This window comes from Priceomyces carsonii (genome assembly GCF_900007245.1).
Source record: "Priceomyces carsonii strain CBS4050 genome assembly, scaffold: Debaryomyces_carsonii_scaffold_1, whole genome shotgun sequence".
Lineage (NCBI taxonomy): Eukaryota > Fungi > Ascomycota > Pichiomycetes > Serinales > Debaryomycetaceae > Priceomyces > Priceomyces carsonii.
The window spans coordinates 1,511,722-1,533,232 of NW_026946674.1; the positions used below are offsets into that span (position 1 = coordinate 1,511,722).

Genomic DNA, 21,511 nt, shown 5'->3' on the forward strand with positions numbered 1-21,511 from the left:
GAAAACTGTAAGTGAACGTTAACAAACAAACCAAAAAAAAAAAACAGATCAGCAAGAATAAGATACTTGTCGTGTGAATAGCTTGACCCTTTACTTGATCATAAAAATATTTTGAGTTCTGTCATTAGTAGTCTTTTTCAAACGACACGGAGACGGAAATTAAGAGTGTTTTTTTAAACTGATCTCTTATCAGTACTGGCTAGGGTATTTTCACTCTGTCTTTTTTATAATCATATGCTACAGGTAGTTAAAAGAGTATATTCAAAGTCATCTATTGGTATGCTCCTGTCCATATATAACTACTTGTTCTCAAGGCAGCCTTATAACAACACTAGAAGTTACTCGACGAACAATCCTATAATATCATCGAAGGTGGCGGATGGGTTCCACCCCAGGCTCAAGACAATATTTCAACAGCTAGATGCTATTGCACCTCGATTCACTTTACGAAAAGGAGACATAAAGATATTGATGGATCCGAGAGACTTCTATGCAACGTTGAAACTGATGATCGATCTGGCGAAGTCAAGGGTATTCTTGAGCTCCTTATATATTGGGAGAGGACAACAGGATTTAGTAGATCACATCTCTAAAGCCCTAGAAACAAATGAAGACTTGAAGGTTTACATTTTAACAGATGCATTAAGAGGTACGAGAGAAGCCCCTGAATCTCTTTGTTCTGCTAGCTTATTGGTTCCTCTAGTAGAGAAATTTGGAAAACACAGAATTGATGTTCGTATGTATCATACACCTCATTTAAATGGTTTCAAAAAGAGTTTCACACCGAAGAGAGTTAACGAAAGTTGGGGGCTACAACACATGAAATTATACGGCATAGATGATGAAATTCTCATGACTGGAGCCAATTTATCTGAAGATTATTTCACTGATAGACAGGATAGATACTACATTTTGAAGAGCAAGGCCTTAACTGATTATTACTTTGATATACAAAGTGCAATTTCATCGCTTTCGTATCAAGTCTTGACTTCAACTAAACAAGAACAGGGTTTCCGGTTAAGTTGGCCAACTTCCAATAAATCTTGTGAGCCTCACATTAATGTTCAAAGGTTCATAAGTGACTCTTCATTCTTATTGGAGCCATTATTGAAGCAACATAGACTTACTTCTTTTGATGAATTTAAGGACACAGACGAGTTTGATACTATTGTATACCCAGTGTCACAGTTTACACCATTGTTACATCCGCAGAATGATACGTCTACTGAAAAACCAGCTGTATTAAGAGTTCTTTCTTATTTGGACTCTCCTAAGATAAAATGGTGGTTCACTGCAGGATATTTCAACATGTTGGCGGAAATTCAAGAGAGGCTAATCAATGGTGCCGCAAAGGGTGTGGTGATCACCGCTTCGGCACAAGCCAATTCATTTTATAAGTCTAGGGGCGTCTCTTATTACATTCCTGAGGCCTATTTGTTACTTGCTAAGAAATTCTTAGAAGAAGTTTCTCGAAGAGGAAAAGAATCTCTAATCAGATTATATGAATGGAAAAAGGGAGTTGTCAATACTGTTGGCGGGTGGTCTTATCACGCAAAAGGTATTTGGATTACAGTCCCCGAAGAAGACGAACCTTCAATTACCGTTATTGGATCATCGAATTATACGAAAAGGTCTTATCTGTTGGATCTAGAGAGCAATGCCATAATTATCACTAAAGATGAAAACTTGAAGTTGGACATGAAGAAAGAAATAGAACATTTAATGATAGATGTGGAAGAGTTAAAATTAAGTGATTTTGAGCCTAAGCCGTTGCCTCAGTCTGAGTCAGGAGAAGAGAATGGGCCTCACAGAAATGAGGGACCTAAATATGCCATAGATGAGAATAGAAAAATTAGTTACGGAGTCCATTTGGCAGTCAAGGTAATAGGCGACAAGCTATAGTCCAAAACAATAGTAATAGTGGCCATTACCTTTTATTATTTTGATCATCACTACTTTTAGTATTCTATACATCATCATCAATATTATTATTACTATATCATTATTATTATTATTATTATTATTATTATTATTATTATTATTATTATTATATTATCAATTCATATTATTATGATTACTAGATTTAAATAATAAATGCAGAATACTAAATGCCGATTACTTGATGAGAAACTGAATGTCCGGTGACTCTTTTAAACGTGAAAAGTTTCACTTGCGATATACATCAAGTCTAGTGATGGTTTCTTTCCGTGATATAGAAATCTTTCTTGCAAAAAAAGTATAAGTAGGCAAACTGACCCGCTGACCAAGTAACTCCAGGTGTTATAATTCACCGGTATATTGAACCAATCTTCAGATATTAAAGCAAATTTGCTAAATGCAAGACACAACAATGAGATCGATTGAAACGCCAAAAAGGAATCGCTATGACCAACGACACATGAATCAAACCAGTTCATGAATATTTGTGGAATGTATCTGATTATGAGAGTGAATTTACTTACAAACCAAAGAAAATCGATAATGTCCAAAAGGAATAGCGCCTTTTGTTCCATGATGTAACATTTAGTACTCCAAAGGAATATGATAATGAGCAAGGTTAGTATGCATTTCGTTAATCCACTTACTCCTTGATTAACACTTCTAGTTCTATTATATATAACGAATAGTTGAACTAGTAAACCACTAACAACAACCGTTCCAATCATATCAATAATCAAGATAGGAAATGATACAATTACTTCAGGATGAACAGGAAATCTGTTACGGTATTGTCGTATGACCTCTGGGTTTATATAGAAGTTTATAGATGATATCACAGATGTGAAAAATGATAACCAAGTCCATACCACATAATCATATGATAATCCATAAATAGATTTTTTCAGCTTATTGAATTTAACTTGCTGGATATGTGTCAAAAGCTCAAATGTAGACGACAACGCCTGACAAGAGTCCTCAAAATTCATTGCATTATTATTATCAAGTTTCTTCAAATCAATATGTTTCCCTGTTATTTAGCTGAGTTGATTTCTATGCTGTATATTTAACTGTGCAATACAAATTAATCGTACACTACCCAGTCTTTATATCTGATTAGGTAGCTCGAAGCTGTTTATTGACAAGAAAAGGCTCAAGATCAATACAGAAAATTCTGGAGATGCTGTCCAACGAAACAGAAGGGCACTGGGATATCGTAATAGCATCGTTGCAGGATATATGCCATACAAACGAATCAGTTCCATTTGATTCTGATTACGATAAATATACGAGAAAGGCATTGAAAGAGTTATCAGAAGAGGAATTGGATAAACTCACGAATGAAATACGAGATCATAAGGCCAATATAACTACAGGAAAGAACCTAGTTGAAACCACTCAGAAAAACCTACAAAGATTAATAAGCCATTTACAAGCCCAAGCATCGACATCTCCACCTTCGAAATCCGCAACAAGCAGCAAATACAACGGCAAGAGCAACCCAAAGAGGAACTCAAAAGGAAGAGCATATTATACTTCAAAGTACAATCCCACAGAGCCTATAGAAGTGGGGTCTGAAGTTGCATATAAATTGAAGAATAGACATTTCGAAGAATGGATACAGTGTGAGGTCATGAAAGTCATTGGAGATGGGTTGAAATTTGAAATAAGGGACCCCGAGCCTGACGAGAATAACAACCCAGGTCAAACATTTAAGGCAAACTATAAAGAAATACTTCTCATTCCCCCAGTTCTGACCGAATTAGTGAACTATCCTTTTGGCACAAAAGTATTGGCTAGATATCCTGAGACTACAACATTTTATCCAGCTGTTGTAATGGGCTCAAAAAAAGACGGTACAGTTAGGCTCAAGTTTGATGGAGAAGAAGAAGTCAACAAGGAAACTGAAGTTGAACGTAGACTCGTTCTACCATTTCCTGATAAGTCGCTGTAAGTAGCCGTTCCGCAAGGTCGTGTATATGTGGATAACAAAAAACGTTCAGATTAAAACTTCAAATGGCTTCACCATTTCTGTTTTTTATTTTATTGTAGAAAGAAAGTAGAGGATTCCATCTCTGTCAAGATGGAGGATATGGATATTGATGATTATTCAAGAGTGAGTATATCCTTTTCTAAAACTTCGGTTTTAGTAATGTGATTGAATTGAACTTGTGAGGATACTGGCTATCGAAGACTTTAAAATAGGCTCCAATGACACCAATCATAACCTCGGCAACCATGATGCTTATTTTTGTAGGCAGATTAGGACGTTAAGTCATCGATGGAAGCTTTAATTTGCTCTTCTCATTTTTTGATTCAATAAGACTATGAATAATTTTGGAAATTGATTTCTAATGCAATAGGATCGTTCACGTTCACCAGTGAGAGATAGATCTCGCTCTCCGATGGAGAGAGGTGACACTAATGGTAAGGAAATCTCAGAAGATTCTCATTCGAAATCCAATTATCGTGACCGTAGAGGTGGTAGGTCGAGAGGTGGTTATGGTTTTTCGAGCAGAGAAAGAGGTAGAGGAAGAGGAAGAGGAGGCAGCCGTGGATCCTCGAGAGACTACGGCTCTTCTAGAGACTACGGTTCAAGAAGGTCATATGGAAACTACTCAGGTGGGCCTGATGAATACCGCTCAAAAACTGAACGGAATTATGACAACTCAATTTTCATTGGTAATATTCCTTTCGACTGCACGTCAAAGGAAATCGAAAGTCTATTCGATGATGGATTCAACGTTGTAAGAGCCGATATAGTGACGAATAGGGGTCAATCTCGCGGAATGGCAACTGTTGAATTTTCAAAGAAGGATGATGTCCATAAAGCCATTTCGAAATATGATCACTATGATTATAACGGAAGAGAAATATTCGTTAGACAAGATTATCCTCCACCAGGTGAAAAGAAGAGAGATTACTTTGCCAAATCGTCGAACCAAAGGTACAGCGGAAACGAGAATGCCGGTGGTTACGATAGATATGAGAGGAAGAGTTTTGGCAAAGAAAGGGGCCCTCAGTCAGCCCCCAAGCCTGGCACTGAGATATTTGTTGGAAATCTACCGTTTTCGGTCAATTGGCAAGCATTGAAAGACTTGATGAGAGAGGCAGGAGAAGTCGTTAGAGCAGATATTAGAACCGATAACTGGGGTAAATCAAGAGGATTCGGAACAGTTGTTTTTAATACAGAAGAAGAAGCTACGAAGGCTGTGGAAATGTTTCAAGGTTATGATCTTGATGGGAGAAGACTTGATACTCGCCCTGGTAGAACTCAAAACCAAGAAAATGTATCCGCCCCGACAGAACCAAGAAAAGTTAACAGTGAATTTACTGAGGGTGTCGTGGGAGACGGTGAAAGATCTAATACAATATTTGTTTCTAATTTACCTTTTGTCACCAATGTTGAGGACTTGTACGAACTTTTTGAAACCATCGGAAAGGTTTCTCAAGCTGAGATTCAATACAATGCACAAGGCAAAGCAAGTGGTAGTGCTGTAGTTCAGTTTGAAGCTGAAGAGTTAGCCGACCTAGCTATTGAGAATTTGAATAATTATAATTACGGAGGTAGAGATTTAGCCATTTCCTATGCTAAAAAAGAATAATTAAGATCAAATGCTAAGCAAAATCTCTCAAAAAGTTGGCTCTGTTGACTAGACATTGGAATTGTAAAATTAATAAAATGTTTGGATATAGAAAGGTTATACCTGTAGAACTCTCTAAGACTCAAATCGTCATTCGTATAATTTTTCCACTTTTATATTCAACCGTAATCGGCTCAGGGAAACCCTTTCTAAGCAAGCTGTGACTAAGATTACATAATCAGTATATTAGAAATTTAAGGAGTTGATTCTACTACAAAGTTCAAACATTGGTGCTACAACAAGAGGTAATTGGACTTCAACTTCAACGTATCATCAACAAAGCTATTCATGAAAGAAACTTCAACAGAGGAGGAAAAGAGCTCAATTGAGCCTCATCATGTAGGACTATTATTACTTATTTTAGTAGGACTCCTTGCCTTTCATTTAAGACATAGGATAAAAACGGCAAGTCTGAAATTTATACCAAGGATGTTCAAAGAATGCTGTCGATGCAGAAGGCTGGAAAGCTTTGATGCGGATCTTGAACAAGGGCTCACCAGCAATACCTTTGATATCAGCTCTAATATTGCCAATGAAGACCTGAGAAAGGGACTTGACAGAAAAGCGAAAGAAAGTATTAAAGAAATAATGAATAAAAGTGGACTCAGTTTTGATGAAGCAAGGTCCCAATACACCCGGTCTCAACTTCATGCTAATGACATTGACCACGATGGTGTTCCAAGGGACCCCAAACTAATCACCTTCGCAGACACGTGACTCTGTTTATGTTTCCTAATTTGAACTTCATTATCAGAGCTGTTGAGACATACATAAACAGGTTAATTTCAGTTAATGTAGGATTTGACGTTTTCATTTCGTCTCTTATCTAGAAAGATGCGGCTTTATCAGCGATATGCTTCAGCTGATTATGAAGGAAATAAATATTCACCTACAACTGACGATGACTGTAAAACACCCGAACAGTGTAAACTGGTACAAATCAGTCCCCTTTTTGGCCAGTTCTCTGAAAATTGCGACTATGATATGCTGATAAATGAATGGATGAAGCTCTTTGAAAGAGCGGCATTTTTTGCCGGTTACGACCAATCTGTGTTAGGTACTGAAGTGACATTGGTATTTGAGAACGAAGACACTAAGAAAATAAACACTATATCAATAACTCGGTTCGCAGTTTCTTACTATGAAAACCTTTTATTAGATCCGAAATCTAGGTTTTGGCCTAGTTGTGAGAATCTTTCACCCGAATACAAGGATTCCAACGTCAGAAGAGCTTTGGCAATTTCAAATTTAAAGAATTATAATGTTGTGGTTAATCATTCTAATAAAGCATCTCTGCATTTGGATGAGACAGATGCAGGAAGTTTAGCCAATTCCATGGAGCTTTTGACAACTAAGAGCCCTCTTGCATTGGGCAAGAAGCTATTAGAGATGGGGCTTTTGCAATCGCATTCAATTTCCTCCCAATTGATAGATGTTATATATGTCAACCAGGGAAGCGATAAAAATATAATAGAAAGTAATAACAAACTAGTTTATCTTTTTGGTGATCAAATTGAACAATTATTTGACCCACTTCTTGAATATTCACCTGAAAGTATGGATGTTCGATATAATCCTCCGAATAAGGTAGATTATGTTCCTCCTCAGTTAGGCTTCAACAAGGAAATTGAGGCGGTTATTGATGAATTGGTTCACGTCCAAACTAATTATACAATGAATCTTGTTAATTTGCTTCAAAACTTTATTGTGCCATTGCGAGCACAAGTCTTAGATTCCCAAACTACTGTTGGAATCGCAAAGCTTAACAAAATATTCCCTCCCACAATTGATGAAATTACTAGGATTAATTGCATATTGCATGATGCATTGTCGAGGGCTACAAAATTTGGCTATGTAGAAGTTCTTAAGGTCATGGGAATGATAATACCTTATTTCTATAAGGCCTTTATCCGACATGAAGCAAATTTGAAGCATTTCACGCAAAGGTTGAATAAGTTTTACAATAAAAATAATCAACGGATATTTCAAAATCAGAAAATAAACAAAGGTGAGTATTCACCTAGAGAGATCGATTCCATTGTCTCTGGATCTCGATTAGAATTACCGAAATTGAAGTTGATTCTTAAGAGGCTCTATGAAACGATTGAGGAGGAAAGGGTTAAGGTAGCTAATTTTGAAGGTGCTTATAAGGATAATGAGAATATTAACGAGTATTATGATTCAGCAATTAAGGTCATCGATGCCTTCGGCGGAGATAGCCAGGTTTTCGATAATTTGGAAACCCATAGACGAGTCTTCACACCAACGGGAAAGATTTTAACAGAAATGGCTTCCAGATGGCCATCTGACTTACAATATGGCTGGATTTCGAGAAAGGTTGTGGCAATATACGAACTAAGAAATATAAAACCGGATGATGGGAGTATGTTTAACATAGATGTGTTGATTATCTTCTCAGATAAGGTTTTATTTCTCACTATTCTTGAAGAGAAATATTACGAAGAACATGATGGCAGTCAATCTAAATCCCTTTTAATATCTGATGTTTTGATGCATTCCTTAATGAATGAGAAGCCTTTGCCAGCTTTGTCTCTGATACCATCGATGCAAGTAAGCTGCTGGTGCGATGTTAATGATATTTTGGTAAGTTATTATCATGGAATAGAAGAAAAATCTTCGCAGGTACGTGAATATCTAAGGTTTCTCAATACGTCTAATGATGGGTTTCAAGGGAACTTTACTGAGCCTCTTCATTCTAAAAATTATGAAATTCTTAGTGGTGACAAGATTCAATATAATGGAAGAAGAATTGTTGAATCAATAAATAAAGCCAAGGTTTTAAGCAAAAAGCAACCATTCCATTTATTCAAGACAACTTCAGAAGAAATGGATATTTATGCCAGTGCTCAAGAGCTTTCATCTTATCTGAAAGAAGGCTGCAAGTCTCCCTTTGGACTTTTCTTAAACTCGTCTTCTATTGAGCAAAAGAACTACTTCGAAGAGTTCCCTGAGTTGTATTTGGTACTTCATGCGACCTTAATAGATGAGAACAATATCGAATTGAAGGGCTCTAATAAAAGTCAAACTTATTTGATCAATGAGGTTATTAGCACTACTTCATTTCAAAGCTACATCATGGATATTATTATTACAAATATTCAACATATGTTCACAACTTTCAATTTTGTGACTGAATCTTTGTTCCAAGGATATGAATTCGACTTGAGGTATTTCATGGTTTATTTTGCAAATAAGAGTCTCAAGGGAATTGAGTCTGGTGATAATAGAAGAATGTCTTCACTGGCAAACCAAGCGAAAGAGATTAAAACTCCGAATGCAGAAACTCGAAAGAGAGTATATACTCCCTTCTCAGAAAATATTGTGATCGATGATACTTTAGACGAGGCTCCTAAGTCAAAGAAAAGAAGATCGTTTTTCAAAAAAATGATGGATAAAATAAAAGGCTCTAAATCAAAAAAGATGCATTCTCACAATACTTTCTTGAATAAAGATATTAGCAGAAAGAATATAAACAAGGAAACACTGATTAAGAAGTCCTTGGATAATGTCCTGAATAAAAGTGAAAGCGTTATTAGTTTGAGTAGGTCTTCCACACCGTTCGTTGAGAGTACCCAGAAAGACTCTAGTGAGCTTCCACAGTCCTCATTTGTTGAAGCAACAGAGACTCCATTGAAACTTCCGATTCAGCCGCATACCCATAATGCTACTAATTCCATTGAAGTAAACTCTCATTTTGAGTTCCCAGCAAAAGAAGATAAGCAGACGGATACAGAATCTTATAACAACCGTACTTTAAATGACCACAACAGCGTTGTATATGCTGCAGGTGTCAAAAGTGATGCATCTCTTGTTGATGGAATAAGGCTTTTAGACCCAGCAAAGAAATGGGATATAAATGATTTTAAATGTCACTTGTATTCTTACGATACGGATAATTATTACAATGATGGTGAATCCAATTGGGTTCTGATATCAAAGGAGGACTCGAAGATTAGTATTCACTCACAGATCGAACAAAATACTTCAGAGCAGGAGAAGGTGGAACCACAACGCCCTGTCATCGCAGATGCTGATATCAAGGCAACCAAATACAATTTGAGAGAGACTGCCTCAGAAACATCTAAGTATGATACTTCCACCGATTCGTCGTCTTCATTAAATTTAATTGACAGTTTCAGCAAACTTATAGACGTCAACTTCAAGAGCTCTAATGATCTCGCACAACGCCGTGAAGTAGGTGGCGCATACACTGATAACCAGAACGCTATAAAGAGTGAATCGTTAAGACTTCATAATAATAGTTCGGATGAAGAATTTTATTCCACAGATGATTTTCACGAACGACAGTCTAATTATACTAAACAGGGATCAATCGGAAATTTGAGTTCTACATCTAGTGATGGTACTATTATAAATGATTCCTGTATCGGCAAGGTGCCTGTTTCAGTTGCGATGAATGAGATAGGTCGTTCAGAGAATACAAGAGCGTCAAAAGAAATCTCGTCAAGCTATAATTCATTGAATTTCATACTGGACATTATTTCTGGTAAAATAGAACTTAGTTTCAATTAAATAAGCCAAACCAAATACTAATATATAAAACGTTATAGTTTAATTTTAGGTTGCCGAGTCTTTCAAGATTTCGACTACGGCATTGCAAATGGCATCACCAACTTCAGTAGTAGAGTTCGTTCCAAGCAAATCTGCCGTTCTTACTCCAGAATCAATCACCTTACCTACTGCACTTTCCAATGCTTCGGCTTCTTTGAGTGAATCCAAAGATAATCTCAACATCATGGCAACAGAAAGGATCGTGGCAACAGGATTGACCTTATTTGCAGGCAAATCTGGTGCAGAGCCATGGCATGGTTCGTACAAGCCAAAAGCAGAATTCGTATCAGGCAATGAAGCTAAAGATGCAGACGGTAACAAACCCAAAGATCCTGGAATAACTGATGCCTCGTCGGAAATAATATCTCCAAACATGTTAGAAGTGATGATTATACCATTCAATTTAGATGGACTTTGAACTAATATCATAGCAGCAGAGTCTATCAACTGATGTTGAACCTGAAGCTGAGGGAATTCCTCTTTGATAACCTTTTCAACTGTAGATCTCCATAACCTGGAAGAAGCGAGCACATTGGCCTTGTCTAGAGACCAAATTGGTAAGGGCGGGTTATGTTGCAAAGCCATGAAGGCAGCCATCCTGGTGATCCTAGAAACCTCAGCTACAGTATATTTCTCAGTATCCCAAGCAGTCTCTTTATCGTCAGACTCCGACTGCTCCTGTCTTTCACCAAAATAGATTCCACCAACTAATTCACGAACCACTGTAAAATTAGTTCCCTTGACAATTTTCAGCTTCAAAGGAGACAATTCCAACAATGCATCAGAAGCAAAGTTACAGGGTCTCAAGTTAGCATATAAGTTCAATTCTTTCCTGATTTTTAATAAACCCTGTTCTGGTCTCACGGCACCAGTACCCCATTTAGGGCCACCTACTGCTCCTAAAAGAACAGCATCTGAGTGTTTAGCTGCTTCTAAAGTTTCATCCGGTAAAGGGTTACCGGTAGCATCTATAGCTGCTCCTCCTATTAAGTGATTCTTGAAATCAAATTTGATATTCTGAAATGGAGTATTTTCCTCGATAGCCTTCAAGACTTTTACAGCTTCATTGCAAATTTCGCTACCGACATGATCACCTGGCAATATTGTAATCGTCTTAGTAACAGATGTTTTTGACTTCTTATTCTCTGGTTGAGACATCTTTGGATCTTTATTAATACTTCTAGATTGAAACTTTAGTAGTGGAAACACCTTATGACAATATAGGTTGAAAAATTTGAAAATGCCGATAGCGGCGACTGAGCCGGGACGTATTTATTTTTTTATTTTTTCAAGACTATAAAACAAATTTAATGATTACTACAGTAGACAATACTTAAATGCAGCAATAAAAACACTAAATAAGAATACCAATCAATGACCACTCCACTCAATACTATTCAAGTCTATACCTTCTTGTACCATTTCCCACAAAGGTGACATTTTTCTCAAAAATTCAACTCTCTCGTGGATTGCATTGATAACATAATCAACTTCTGCTTCTGTAGTGAATCTACCAATACCAAAACGAATGGAAGAGTGAGCTAAGGCATCGTCAGCACCTAAAGCGTGCAAAACGTACGATGGCTCCAACGATGCTGAAGTACAAGCTGATCCGGACGACAAAGCAATATCTTTTAATGCCATAAGTAAAGATTCGCCCTCAATATAAGCAAACGAAACATTGACACACCCAGCATATTGTGCGTCTGGGTTACTCGTACATCCATTAAGTTGGGTAGAAGGAATAGATAACAAACCATTTTTCAATTTTTCAGAGAGCTTATGAATATATTGTTGATCATATTCGCCTTCCTCCATCATAAGCTTTGCAGCTTTTCCAAATCCGGCAACTAATGGTGGAGCCAAGGTACCAGACCTAAGTCCTCTTTCTTGGCCACCGCCAGAGATGATCGGGTCCAATCTAACTCTTGGGCGTCTTCTCACGTAACAGGCACCAATGCCCTTAGGACCGTATATCTTATGAGAGGAAATTGACATTAAATCAATTTTCATTTCATTGACATCCATTTTAATTTTACCATACGCTTGAGCTGCGTCACAATGGAAGAAAACTTTATTCTTACGGCAAATTTCTCCAATTTCTTTGATAGGTTGAATAACTCCAATCTCATTATTAACCGCCATAACAGAAACAATCGCAGTATCTTTACGGATAGCTTTTTCTAAATCTTCCAAACTTATCAAACCCTCACTATTAACAGGCAAATAAGTTACTTCAAATCCTTCATCTTGCATGTGTCTTGCTGAATCAAGAACACATTTGTGCTCAGTTTGAGTTGTTATTATATGTCTTTTGGTTTTAGAATAGAATCTTGGGACACCTTTGATCGCCATATTGTTACTCTCGGTGGCACCTGACGTGAAAATAATCTCCTTGGGATCAGCATTAACAACCTCTGCAATATATTTACGTGCCAACTCGACTTCCTTGTCTGTTTCCCATCCATAAGCATGAGTTGATGAATGTGGATTTCCATACAAACCTGTGTAAAATTCTAACATCTTATCCAAAACTCGGGGGTCAGTAGGAGTAGTTGCCTGCACATCTAAGTAAATGGGCCGGCTACCAAATTTCGAATCATCTCTAGATGCATTCTTTAAGCTGATGGATGATCCTTCTGGAGGCACAGCAGTAGGAGGCTCAACAACCGTTGGTGTATGAATGCCTCCACTTGCGCTATTAGTGGCTAATAATCCAGATTTGCTGTTGGACAAACAACGAACTAAACCTCTCGAATTTGTACCTAAATAACCCTTATATCCTGCAAGGACGCTTTTAAATTGTCTAGAGAGCATGTTGTCAATTTATATTCAGCAAACAAAAATAAAGTAAACAGCTTAATTAATGAGTCTTCTCTGTATCTAATAAGATATTTTTGTCTAATTAATCATCACTTGAAGTTATATACAGTCTTAAAATTGACTTAACGGCCGAGACACAGGTAACAACTGAAAAGTCAAGATTCTATATGATAGTAAGAGGATAAACTAGAATGAAGTAACTCATAACATCCCAAGAAAATTGCACCTCCTGCACCAATCCAGCAAGTTCTCGGACCTATTCCATGAAGAAATACAGAATAACCTTCTTCTTTTATCATGGACTTCATCAAGGAGATAACACCTATTCTGTCCTTGCTGAGCATGATTCTTGTCTTCACCACATCCAAGGGAGTAGTACATGCAGCGGCAATGGAGCCGGCAACCGAACCACAGATAGCACCTTCAACCAAAGAGGCATCCCCTGAAGTCTTCCATCTCTTCTTCAACCATTCGTACAAAGGAAATTGTATCATGGTGAAGGGAATCTCTCTCATAATAGTAGTATTCCAACCCCTATAAAGGCCTCTTAGGACTCCTTCCTCACCTTTATTTTGTATAAGATAAAGAAAATTTGAAATTGAAGTTGATTTCGAATTAGCTCCCAAAACACCAGCCTGGGTTCGTTGCTTTATAACTTCAGCTGGCACTCTCACTAAGCATGCCATAATTTCACCACAAGATGCAGAAAACATATGACTGATTGAAGGCAGCGGGAAAAAGTCTTTGGTGTATGCTTTAAGTGAGTCGTAAGTGATAAAAAATAACGATGCAGACGGTGCAGATGCGACTACGCATGAGCCCAAACCTCTATAAATACCTTTCCAACCACCGTTAGCAAAGAAGCCCCCTTTGGCTTGTAATCTAGTCTTTATTGTATCAATTGGGAAGAACACCAAGTCTGTTGATGTTCCAGCACATCCTCCACTCTAAATATATTAGTACATAGTTCTAAATTGAAAAGTAAACTAGGCTTTGATAATCTAAACATACAATTAAGGATATCAAAAATCTTCGATCATCCATTCCCAATTGTCAACTGAAGCTACTTATAATGTAATACTACTTATTATCAGAACCGTTGTTCGGAGAAATGTTTAAATGTATATACAGTACGTTGACTCGTTAGTCATAATCTATCTTGGACAAACAATAAATTTGTTCTTTCCTACCCTTTTCTTTTTGGCATACTTTAATACGTAAGACTCTGGCTTCTTTCCTGGTGGTATAAGTCTGGAGATGAATGGGTAGAAATCGTCATAATCCCATTCGTTTGTGACTTTAAACAACTCCTGTATTCGACTATTTAAATCTCCTTGAGTAAGTGACATCGGATCTAGAAACCGTATAATGTCACCAGATGGCCTGTAGAAGTAGCCTCTTAAATAATTTATATCAATGGGTACCGTGTAAAACGGAGGTAATGAAGTCTTCCAAGCTAGCAAGAAATCATTTGTACTAAGTAGCTTAGTGCTTGTATTATGCAAAGACTCAATACCGAACCATACAGATATTGCCTTATTGTCCAACTTGAAGGATTTTCCATCACCTTCTTTTGTTCCAAATTTATTGAGAATAGTCCAGGTTATCCTATCTGTGAATTTATTATTATGGTTATGCATCAACAACAGTATTCTTTCAAAATTGACGCTATCTTTCTTGTAATCAATATTATTGGCTATTATCATCTGAATCAATAGATACAATCCTTCGCTAATCAACTTTGGGGCCAAGATTACGGCTTTTCCATTTATTTGACACCCACCTAACTGGTGCCATTCATGATTAAACTGCTCCCTCGATATGAGAGAATTATTAAGCAAATCATTGACGGATCTACTGGATTCAATTTCCGATTCGCCATCGTAAACTGGCAAGTGATTTATATGTATTTGGCCAATTGTTTTAGAGAGCTCATATTCATAAGATAGTCTAGAGAATCCAAGAAGAGAATCGGAACCCAATTCTTTTTTCACGCGAGGACTTCTGGAGTCTTCGAGCAAAATAACAGTATTAGAGTGATTCATCTGCCGTATCCTCCATGTTTTACCTTCTGTGCATAATACTAACTGGTTCTTTGATTCTTCTGTAGCCTTTATCACTAGTTCTTTGTTTCTGTGATCTTTCATGTAAGTTAACAATTCCGGAGTCAATTGGAGAAGTTTATAGGTGTGGTCCTTGGGTGCCGTCGTTTGTTGATAAACAGAATAGTTACTCATTTTTATTTAAAGAATATGCGTTTTGTTGTCAAATATATATAACTCTAAAGATGATAAGCAGTGTGCTGCTCTCTATCAAAGAAGTTTCAAAATATTTATGCAGTACATAGCTATCCCACTTATAAAAATTATTTCACCAAAATATTCCAAAAAAGTTCTATTCGTAGAGATTAATCCCACTTATATTTTCGAAACCTCAAAAGTCTCTGAGCAGAAGTATCAATTTCAGAAAAACAATTGAACCGCGCACTACCAATAAGTAAATGAAGGAGTTCAGTCCATCATCGAGCTCAAGATTAGCGTTTCTTTATCTATATGTGCATTATCCTATTTAGTGATAGATAAGATCTACAATGATTGAAAAAAAAAGTAAAATTGCCATTTCTTGTGTGTTCAATTGTGTTCATCAATAAAGTTGTCAATGTCGATTTCATCAACTTTTGCATTACCAGCGAGGCTTACTTTCTTTTTATGGTCCTCTTCGTATTGTATTTTTGCAAGCTTTGATTGTGGACCCCATCCATTTACAGGTGGATTGAGTTGAAATGGATTAATCCAAAAAGTTATAGGCTTAAAATTTTCGCCTAACGTGACAATTTCGTGTATGAGGTCTTCAATGCATACGAATCCTAGATCATCTCCAAACTTATCTTCTACGATCTGATTATTGTCCAATTTGACGGTCTTGGGTAATTTTGTTTCCTCGTCAACAGTTGTGATGCTTGCTCTCTTTTGAAAAAGCTTACGAACAGAACTCAACGATGGAGAGCCTGTGACAACATAAGGACTAATCAATTTTAACAAGAGAGAAGATCCTGGAGTAAGTTTGACAAATACTCCTGTATTTGGAGTCGTCAAGCGCAACAGTTTCAATACTTTTGCGGCCTTTGAAGGAATCTTCAAGCCTTTGGTGTGATCCGGCACTCTAATCAAAAATAGTAACTTCGGGTCTTCTTCTCTTTCAGATAAACCCCCGTCACGATGTTGGTTCTCATACTTTGTTATATGTTCGATTCTTTTTTTTTCTAATTCACTGGATATATGGTTTGATACTAAAGTCTCAGCTCTAAGGAATTTCTTGCCCCGTTTATCATTTCTCTTTTTACGCTCAAGTTGTTTTCTTTTAGCTTCATCCTGCTTCTCTATTCTCTTTCTGTCCTTGTCTTTCCTTTTCTTTAGGAGGATCTCTGGATTAGAATTTAAAACAACCATTACTCCAAAAGACTTGCTGACCAGGTATTTTACATGTGTGCTTTCAACTATTTTTTTTTTTTCACAAACTTGATGAGCTTCGCGGTCAAAGCCGCACATACTCAATAAGGAAACTACACTTTTACATCAGCTTTGACTTGAGTCTACAGTGGTACGTAAATGGAACGTATCTGTGTGGGAATATACCCTTAGTCGTGGGTGACTTAAAAGCATAAGAAGTGTAATAAAAATCCACACGTTAAAGTTGTTGGCATCCCGACAGAAATGAATAATTATTTCGACATTTCTTGTGATGTGGGGACCATTTTGCACTACGAGCTTGCCCATCGCAGATCACGTAGGTAAAAGTTGTTTCGTGGGAGGGCTATGGTATTTAAGTAAATAACACATTAGTGTAAAAATATAAACTAAGGAAAGATCCGAAGACCACTAAACTATCCTATTCTCTATAACCTAGAGACTTGTTAAAGGAATCTCTATGTAATTAATGTGTCAGGTAAGATAATGGCTGCATCACCCTGTAGATATATATAGAACCAAAGTCGTAGACTTCGATAGTTGGGTCACAATTCCCTACGCTTTAGACATCAATTAAGAATCCTTCCATTGCGTAAGAGAATCTTCCACTTTAAAGAAAAGACCCACCTTAAAATTTTATTAGGATGCAGTCGACTTCTGATCATTGATCCGCTGAAATTTTCCAATCTCACCACAAATTTTCATAAGTTAAATAATAAAAGTTAGCTATAGTTTTAAAAAAATCGCCAATAAAGAGGGAGGGTTGAAGTTATTACTACAAGTTTAACTTTAGAGCCATCATATCTCACCTGAGTGAAATTTTTTTTTTTAATATTATATCCGCTTAGTTCTCAAGTGGAAGATCAAGGGCGATCGAGGCGATAAGGGAACACCTTCTTAAGGGCACAGGTGTTTTAAGGGCACACAGGTACTAACGGTAATTTGGGGTGGGTATAAGTTTTCTTCGATTTTTTTCCAGTACATTATTCAATATTTCAATTATATGTTCGACACAGCATTTTATGGATCATAAACCAGATAAGACCAAGTATTTCATACCTGATTCCCAGAACATACCGCAACAATCTGAGAATTTGCAGCAACAAGCTAACGAATTAGCACATCCATCGCGTGCAGCTTCTTCCCGGGAATTTGAGAAGCATGAGCTAAATCAAAGGGCTGCATTAGGGCCTCCAATTAATTTTACAAATTTTAATTACCAGCATCCTCAAAACCCTATGCAGCGACAGCCACCTAAGGGCCAACATATAAGTGTCTCGCAAGAGCACTATCCTTTCAATTTTCAGGGACCCTTGTTGAATGAAGAATCACAGCAATCTCATGATCCGTCTGGCATGCATGGCCATATACCTCCATCTCAACATATACAATATCAACCAACCCAATATGCATTTCAGTCCCCGGTTCATCATCAACAGCTGCCGCAACAGCATCTGAATGTAATGACAACCCGTTCAGGAAATATATTGCATAACCGTATGAGTTCTATATCATCGACCAAATCAAATGATAGTGGAATAGAATCGTCAGATATTCATATTAATGACACTGAGAGTTCACGGAAAAGACATAGAAAATCAGATTTTTTAATGCCCGGTGAGGATGGTGATTTGGAATTGAAGCAGCTAGCATTCAAAGCTTCAGAATTGCCATTATCTGACCTTGCGCAAAGGGTAAAAATGATAGAAAATGAGCATTCACCAGATGACAACAAGTATCTGTCTCAATTGGAAAACCACAAAGAAAGACAGAAACAGATATTTGGAATGGTTTGGTTGCTTAAATCTTGCGAGTCTTCACCTACTGCTGTTATCCCAAGAAATAGAATATATGCTAGATATGTTCAAGTTTGTGCTGATAACAGCTTAACTCCTTTATCACCAGCAAGTTTTGGGAAGTTGATAAGAATACTATTTTCCAATCTCACCACCCGAAGACTCGGAATGAGAGGACAGTCTAAGTACCACTATTGTGGAATCAAGCTAGTCGGCGAGCAGTTTAATCCTAACCTGTCGAATCCACACTCATCGAGAGCAAGTCCTCAAAGCAGCTACAATCCTCCTATAAAAAGCCCAAGTTCAATTTCACGTTTGTTGAATCTATATACTGCTACTGATTTTGAAAAAAAGTATGCTATTCCTAACTTGAAGTATATTCCAAATCTTTTCAACTTGGTTGAACATTCGCTAAACATGGAAAATATGACATCGCCATTAAATCTTCCTTCTATATACCCGTATCTACCACCGGACACAGACTATGATATTTCGGATACGTTGTATTCGTTATATAAAGTTCATTGTACCTCTGTGTTCGAATGCCTTAGATACATGCGTGTCAAAAAGTTGTTTTCTGCTTTTTCAAACTTCACCAACATTCTAACAGCACCAGTTTTCAAGCTTTATGCAAGCGATTCTGTTCTTGGTTGGATCATGGAATGTGATTTATTAATGTATACAACGATGGCTAAGATGCTTGCAAAGCTACATCTTCAAAATGTTCCTGATGAAGTACTCCAACAATTGAAACTCATAGCAAGTCAATATGTTGATAAGCTTATTGGATCGTTACAAAGTAAAGTGCCCAAAAGTTTCATCATGGTGAAGTACCACCTTGCTCAGCAATTCATCTCCATCTTATCAAGGCTAATAAAAGTAATCGAGACAGGTCAGTCAGCTTTAAAAATACTAAGTAATGACTCGGAAAAACAAGCAATGCTTGATGATTGGATGAGGTTGGATATGAGAGAAATTGTCTTACGGGAAGTTCATTCTTCACAAAGAAATTGTGAAGCTTTATTGGATAAAATTCAGGGAGATTTCGTAAATGTATTTGCTCCTTTATCAAAGGATCCTGAATTCAATGGATCATTGGGTCCTGCGGCACGCTTTCTTTCTGAAATACCTGGAAAGTTTCCAAATTGTAATCCTAGACTTTTTGTTTTAATTGCTACGAATTTGCTGACTACTTTCTTGAGAGAAATTAGTTTTATCAGTGGACAGAGCTTTGGGGCTTGGTGGATCATCAAATGTTGGATAGATGAATATTTCAATTGGATGTTCGAATTGGGAGGTTACCTTCAAGATGAGTTTGAGGCTGTAAATGATGATTTTTCAGAGCCGCTTCCCATAGACCCTGAGAATACGCTGATCTCACAAGCAGATAGTGGTAATGATAACCTTCGGTCTATTGTTGATCTCTTGGATGGAGCTTATGGATTGGATTCCCTTAGACAGGACCAAGACGTTGATGAACTTTTAACCTACGAGAATATGAAGGACAATTAAACGTCCAATGGATATCAAAGTACATCTTTAGTAGTAGTTTAATCTCAAACAAAATTTATTTTATCATCATCTTTATATATTTGCATATTCTATGACTAAATAAAAAAAATGGTTTTTAATAGATATTCTGGGCAATTAATTGTATCATGAGTCCTTCGCTAGCCACCAATAAGTTTATAATTGATTACAAAGACATCACGATGTCATGTTTTAGAGGCTTGGCAATTTTTGAATGGGTTAGCGTCTATATTATTGAACCTCATATGGTTAGATGTTGGATTTGATCTGTTAAAGAACACTGTCATTATGAACATATTCATCATTAATAAAGCTGTATGTATATATAAGACCAGGAAACGGCAATCAGAGAATTGTCAATTATAGACACAGAAGCATAAAGGAACAAAATTCAGGAAGGGCATTTCACGTCGAAACTATCGCCTTCTTCCAAGCAAAACTTCATGTCAGGTCATGGCTCTGGACGTTTTATAGTAATTCATTAGTCAATGCAGTAATCATTTGGTAAGATTTTTAATTAGTAGAAATTGTAGAGGGCCCTCATTATAATGCTTTAAACATCGTTCAATGCTACACACACAGCACCTTTGTGATGACCGTTATATTGTCTGACAGTTTCACTGTTAGACAAATCCCATAGTCTAACGTAATGATCAGAGCATGCAGTGACCAAATAAGCACTGTCAGCACTAAAAGCACAGTCCCAGACCCATCTTTGATGACCCTGTAATGTCGTTTCTAAATTAAAATTCTGTTCGGTAGACCATATCCTAGCTGTATGATCAGCAGAGCATGTCGCGAGGTGTTTCATATCGGTCAGTAATACAACCCGGGTAATATATTTCAGGTGTGATCTGAATTTAGTTACAGGTGTTAGAGATGTGATATCCTTTTGGTTTTGCATTTGCCAAACGTAACAATTGCCCTTATTATTTCCAGCCACAAGCATCGATCCATCGCTAGCAACAGAAAGTGAGTTGATAGGAATATCATCTTCGGGAATCAAATGATGAGTACATTGGTTCTCGCCCAAGTCCCAAATTCTGATGTTACCTTCTTGATCACAGCTAATTAATTCGCCTTGATTCGGGTGTATCACCACTTCATTCACAGGACAATGGTGTTTATAATTTCTTTGAACAGAAGGTGTCCTCACATCCCACACCTTCACCATTCCATCCTCCAGAGACGTCACCATCCACTTATTTTCAATCTGAAATGCTAATGATGTCACATTATTTGTATGCCCTTCAAAAGTCATAACTGGCACATTGTTGTTACTATTATTCGTCGAATTCGTATTTGATGCAGTAGGGGATGTGTTTCCAAAGCTTCCTGTTTGTCTTATGTCATACAATCTAACATAGAGATTTCCTGCTGCTGCTAAGTACCTCTTGTCTGATGTAATCTTTAACCTATTGACTTGAGAGTCAGTGTGTTGTATTGTCCTAGAACAAACTCCAGTTAAAGCATCCCAAAAACGAATGGTATGGTCGTAGCCTGCTGAAGCAAGGATTACTGACATGTAGATATAGATGAACTCTAGAACAAGCCTTTCTCTCACAATAAATTAAAGTAATATTAGAGTATTCTTACTAAATATATATATATTTTTTTTGATTAAATATCTAAAATCTCGATAAAGTACTACACAATAATGTTAATATTCACTAAATTTGTTATATATTACTAATTTACTTACATTTTTACTTTGAAATAG

At 37.0% G+C, this 21,511-nt stretch overlaps 13 protein-coding genes across 13 annotated transcripts, besides 1 other annotated feature; 6 read left to right on the forward strand and 7 right to left on the reverse strand.

Moving 5' to 3' along the window:
- Positions 1-234: 234 nt before the first annotated feature.
- Positions 235-1,902, forward strand: PEL1 (CDP-diacylglycerol--glycerol-3-phosphate 3-phosphatidyltransferase; the record flags this gene model as incomplete). Its single annotated transcript, XM_062956753.1, has 1 exon — positions 235-1,902. One exon carries the CDS (start codon positions 235-237, stop codon positions 1,900-1,902), a length of 1,668 nt encoding a protein of 555 aa, XP_062807663.1.
- Positions 1,903-2,150: 248 nt separating this feature from the next.
- On the reverse strand, positions 2,151-2,927 carry PRCAT00000836001 (uncharacterized protein; the record flags this gene model as incomplete). Its single annotated transcript, XM_062956754.1, has 1 exon — positions 2,151-2,927. The coding sequence occupies one exon, from the start codon at positions 2,925-2,927 to the stop codon at positions 2,151-2,153; it is 777 nt and encodes a 258-aa protein (XP_062807664.1).
- Positions 2,928-3,118: 191 nt separating this feature from the next.
- PRCAT00000837001 (uncharacterized protein) lies at positions 3,119-3,892 on the forward strand (the record flags this gene model as incomplete). Its single annotated transcript, XM_062956755.1, has 1 exon — positions 3,119-3,892. The coding sequence occupies one exon, from the start codon at positions 3,119-3,121 to the stop codon at positions 3,890-3,892; it is 774 nt and encodes a 257-aa protein (XP_062807665.1).
- A 129-nt stretch (positions 3,893-4,021) lies between these two features.
- Positions 4,022-4,096: a sequence feature (Short protein (PRCAT00000838001, CUM63267.1) was converted to a misc_feature.).
- A 247-nt stretch (positions 4,097-4,343) lies between these two features.
- Positions 4,344-5,543, forward strand: GBP2 (single-stranded telomeric DNA-binding/mRNA-binding protein; the record flags this gene model as incomplete). The annotated part of the gene is made up of 1 exon (XM_062956757.1): positions 4,344-5,543. One exon carries the CDS (start codon positions 4,344-4,346, stop codon positions 5,541-5,543), a length of 1,200 nt encoding a protein of 399 aa, XP_062807666.1.
- A 327-nt stretch (positions 5,544-5,870) lies between these two features.
- On the forward strand, positions 5,871-6,299 carry PRCAT00000840001 (uncharacterized protein; the record flags this gene model as incomplete). The annotated part of the gene is made up of 1 exon (XM_062956758.1): positions 5,871-6,299. The coding sequence occupies one exon, from the start codon at positions 5,871-5,873 to the stop codon at positions 6,297-6,299; it is 429 nt and encodes a 142-aa protein (XP_062807667.1).
- Positions 6,300-6,416: 117 nt separating this feature from the next.
- Positions 6,417-10,136, forward strand: PRCAT00000841001 (uncharacterized protein; the record flags this gene model as incomplete). The annotated part of the gene is made up of 1 exon (XM_062956759.1): positions 6,417-10,136. One exon carries the CDS (start codon positions 6,417-6,419, stop codon positions 10,134-10,136), a length of 3,720 nt encoding a protein of 1,239 aa, XP_062807668.1.
- Positions 10,137-10,181: 45 nt separating this feature from the next.
- On the reverse strand, positions 10,182-11,333 carry LEU2 (3-isopropylmalate dehydrogenase; the record flags this gene model as incomplete). Its single annotated transcript, XM_062956760.1, has 1 exon — positions 10,182-11,333. One exon carries the CDS (start codon positions 11,331-11,333, stop codon positions 10,182-10,184), a length of 1,152 nt encoding a protein of 383 aa, XP_062807669.1.
- A 213-nt stretch (positions 11,334-11,546) lies between these two features.
- On the reverse strand, positions 11,547-12,992 carry SPL1 (Spl1p; the record flags this gene model as incomplete). Its single annotated transcript, XM_062956761.1, has 1 exon — positions 11,547-12,992. The coding sequence occupies one exon, from the start codon at positions 12,990-12,992 to the stop codon at positions 11,547-11,549; it is 1,446 nt and encodes a 481-aa protein (XP_062807670.1).
- A 161-nt stretch (positions 12,993-13,153) lies between these two features.
- Positions 13,154-14,042, reverse strand: PRCAT00000844001 (uncharacterized protein; the record flags this gene model as incomplete). Its single annotated transcript, XM_062956762.1, has 2 exons — positions 13,154-13,945; positions 14,010-14,042. The coding sequence occupies 2 exons, from the start codon at positions 14,040-14,042 to the stop codon at positions 13,154-13,156; spliced, it is 825 nt and encodes a 274-aa protein (XP_062807671.1).
- A 110-nt stretch (positions 14,043-14,152) lies between these two features.
- On the reverse strand, positions 14,153-15,235 carry DCC1 (Dcc1p; the record flags this gene model as incomplete). The annotated part of the gene is made up of 1 exon (XM_062956763.1): positions 14,153-15,235. One exon carries the CDS (start codon positions 15,233-15,235, stop codon positions 14,153-14,155), a length of 1,083 nt encoding a protein of 360 aa, XP_062807672.1.
- Positions 15,236-15,628: 393 nt separating this feature from the next.
- Positions 15,629-16,447, reverse strand: RPL7 (Rpl7p; the record flags this gene model as incomplete). Its single annotated transcript, XM_062956764.1, has 1 exon — positions 15,629-16,447. The coding sequence occupies one exon, from the start codon at positions 16,445-16,447 to the stop codon at positions 15,629-15,631; it is 819 nt and encodes a 272-aa protein (XP_062807673.1).
- A 1,040-nt stretch (positions 16,448-17,487) lies between these two features.
- RFX1 (Rfx1p) lies at positions 17,488-19,773 on the forward strand (the record flags this gene model as incomplete). Its single annotated transcript, XM_062956765.1, has 1 exon — positions 17,488-19,773. The coding sequence occupies one exon, from the start codon at positions 17,488-17,490 to the stop codon at positions 19,771-19,773; it is 2,286 nt and encodes a 761-aa protein (XP_062807674.1).
- A 571-nt stretch (positions 19,774-20,344) lies between these two features.
- On the reverse strand, positions 20,345-21,316 carry PRCAT00000848001 (TOR complex subunit; the record flags this gene model as incomplete). The annotated part of the gene is made up of 1 exon (XM_062956766.1): positions 20,345-21,316. One exon carries the CDS (start codon positions 21,314-21,316, stop codon positions 20,345-20,347), a length of 972 nt encoding a protein of 323 aa, XP_062807675.1.
- Between the last annotated feature and the right edge of the window lie 195 nt (positions 21,317-21,511).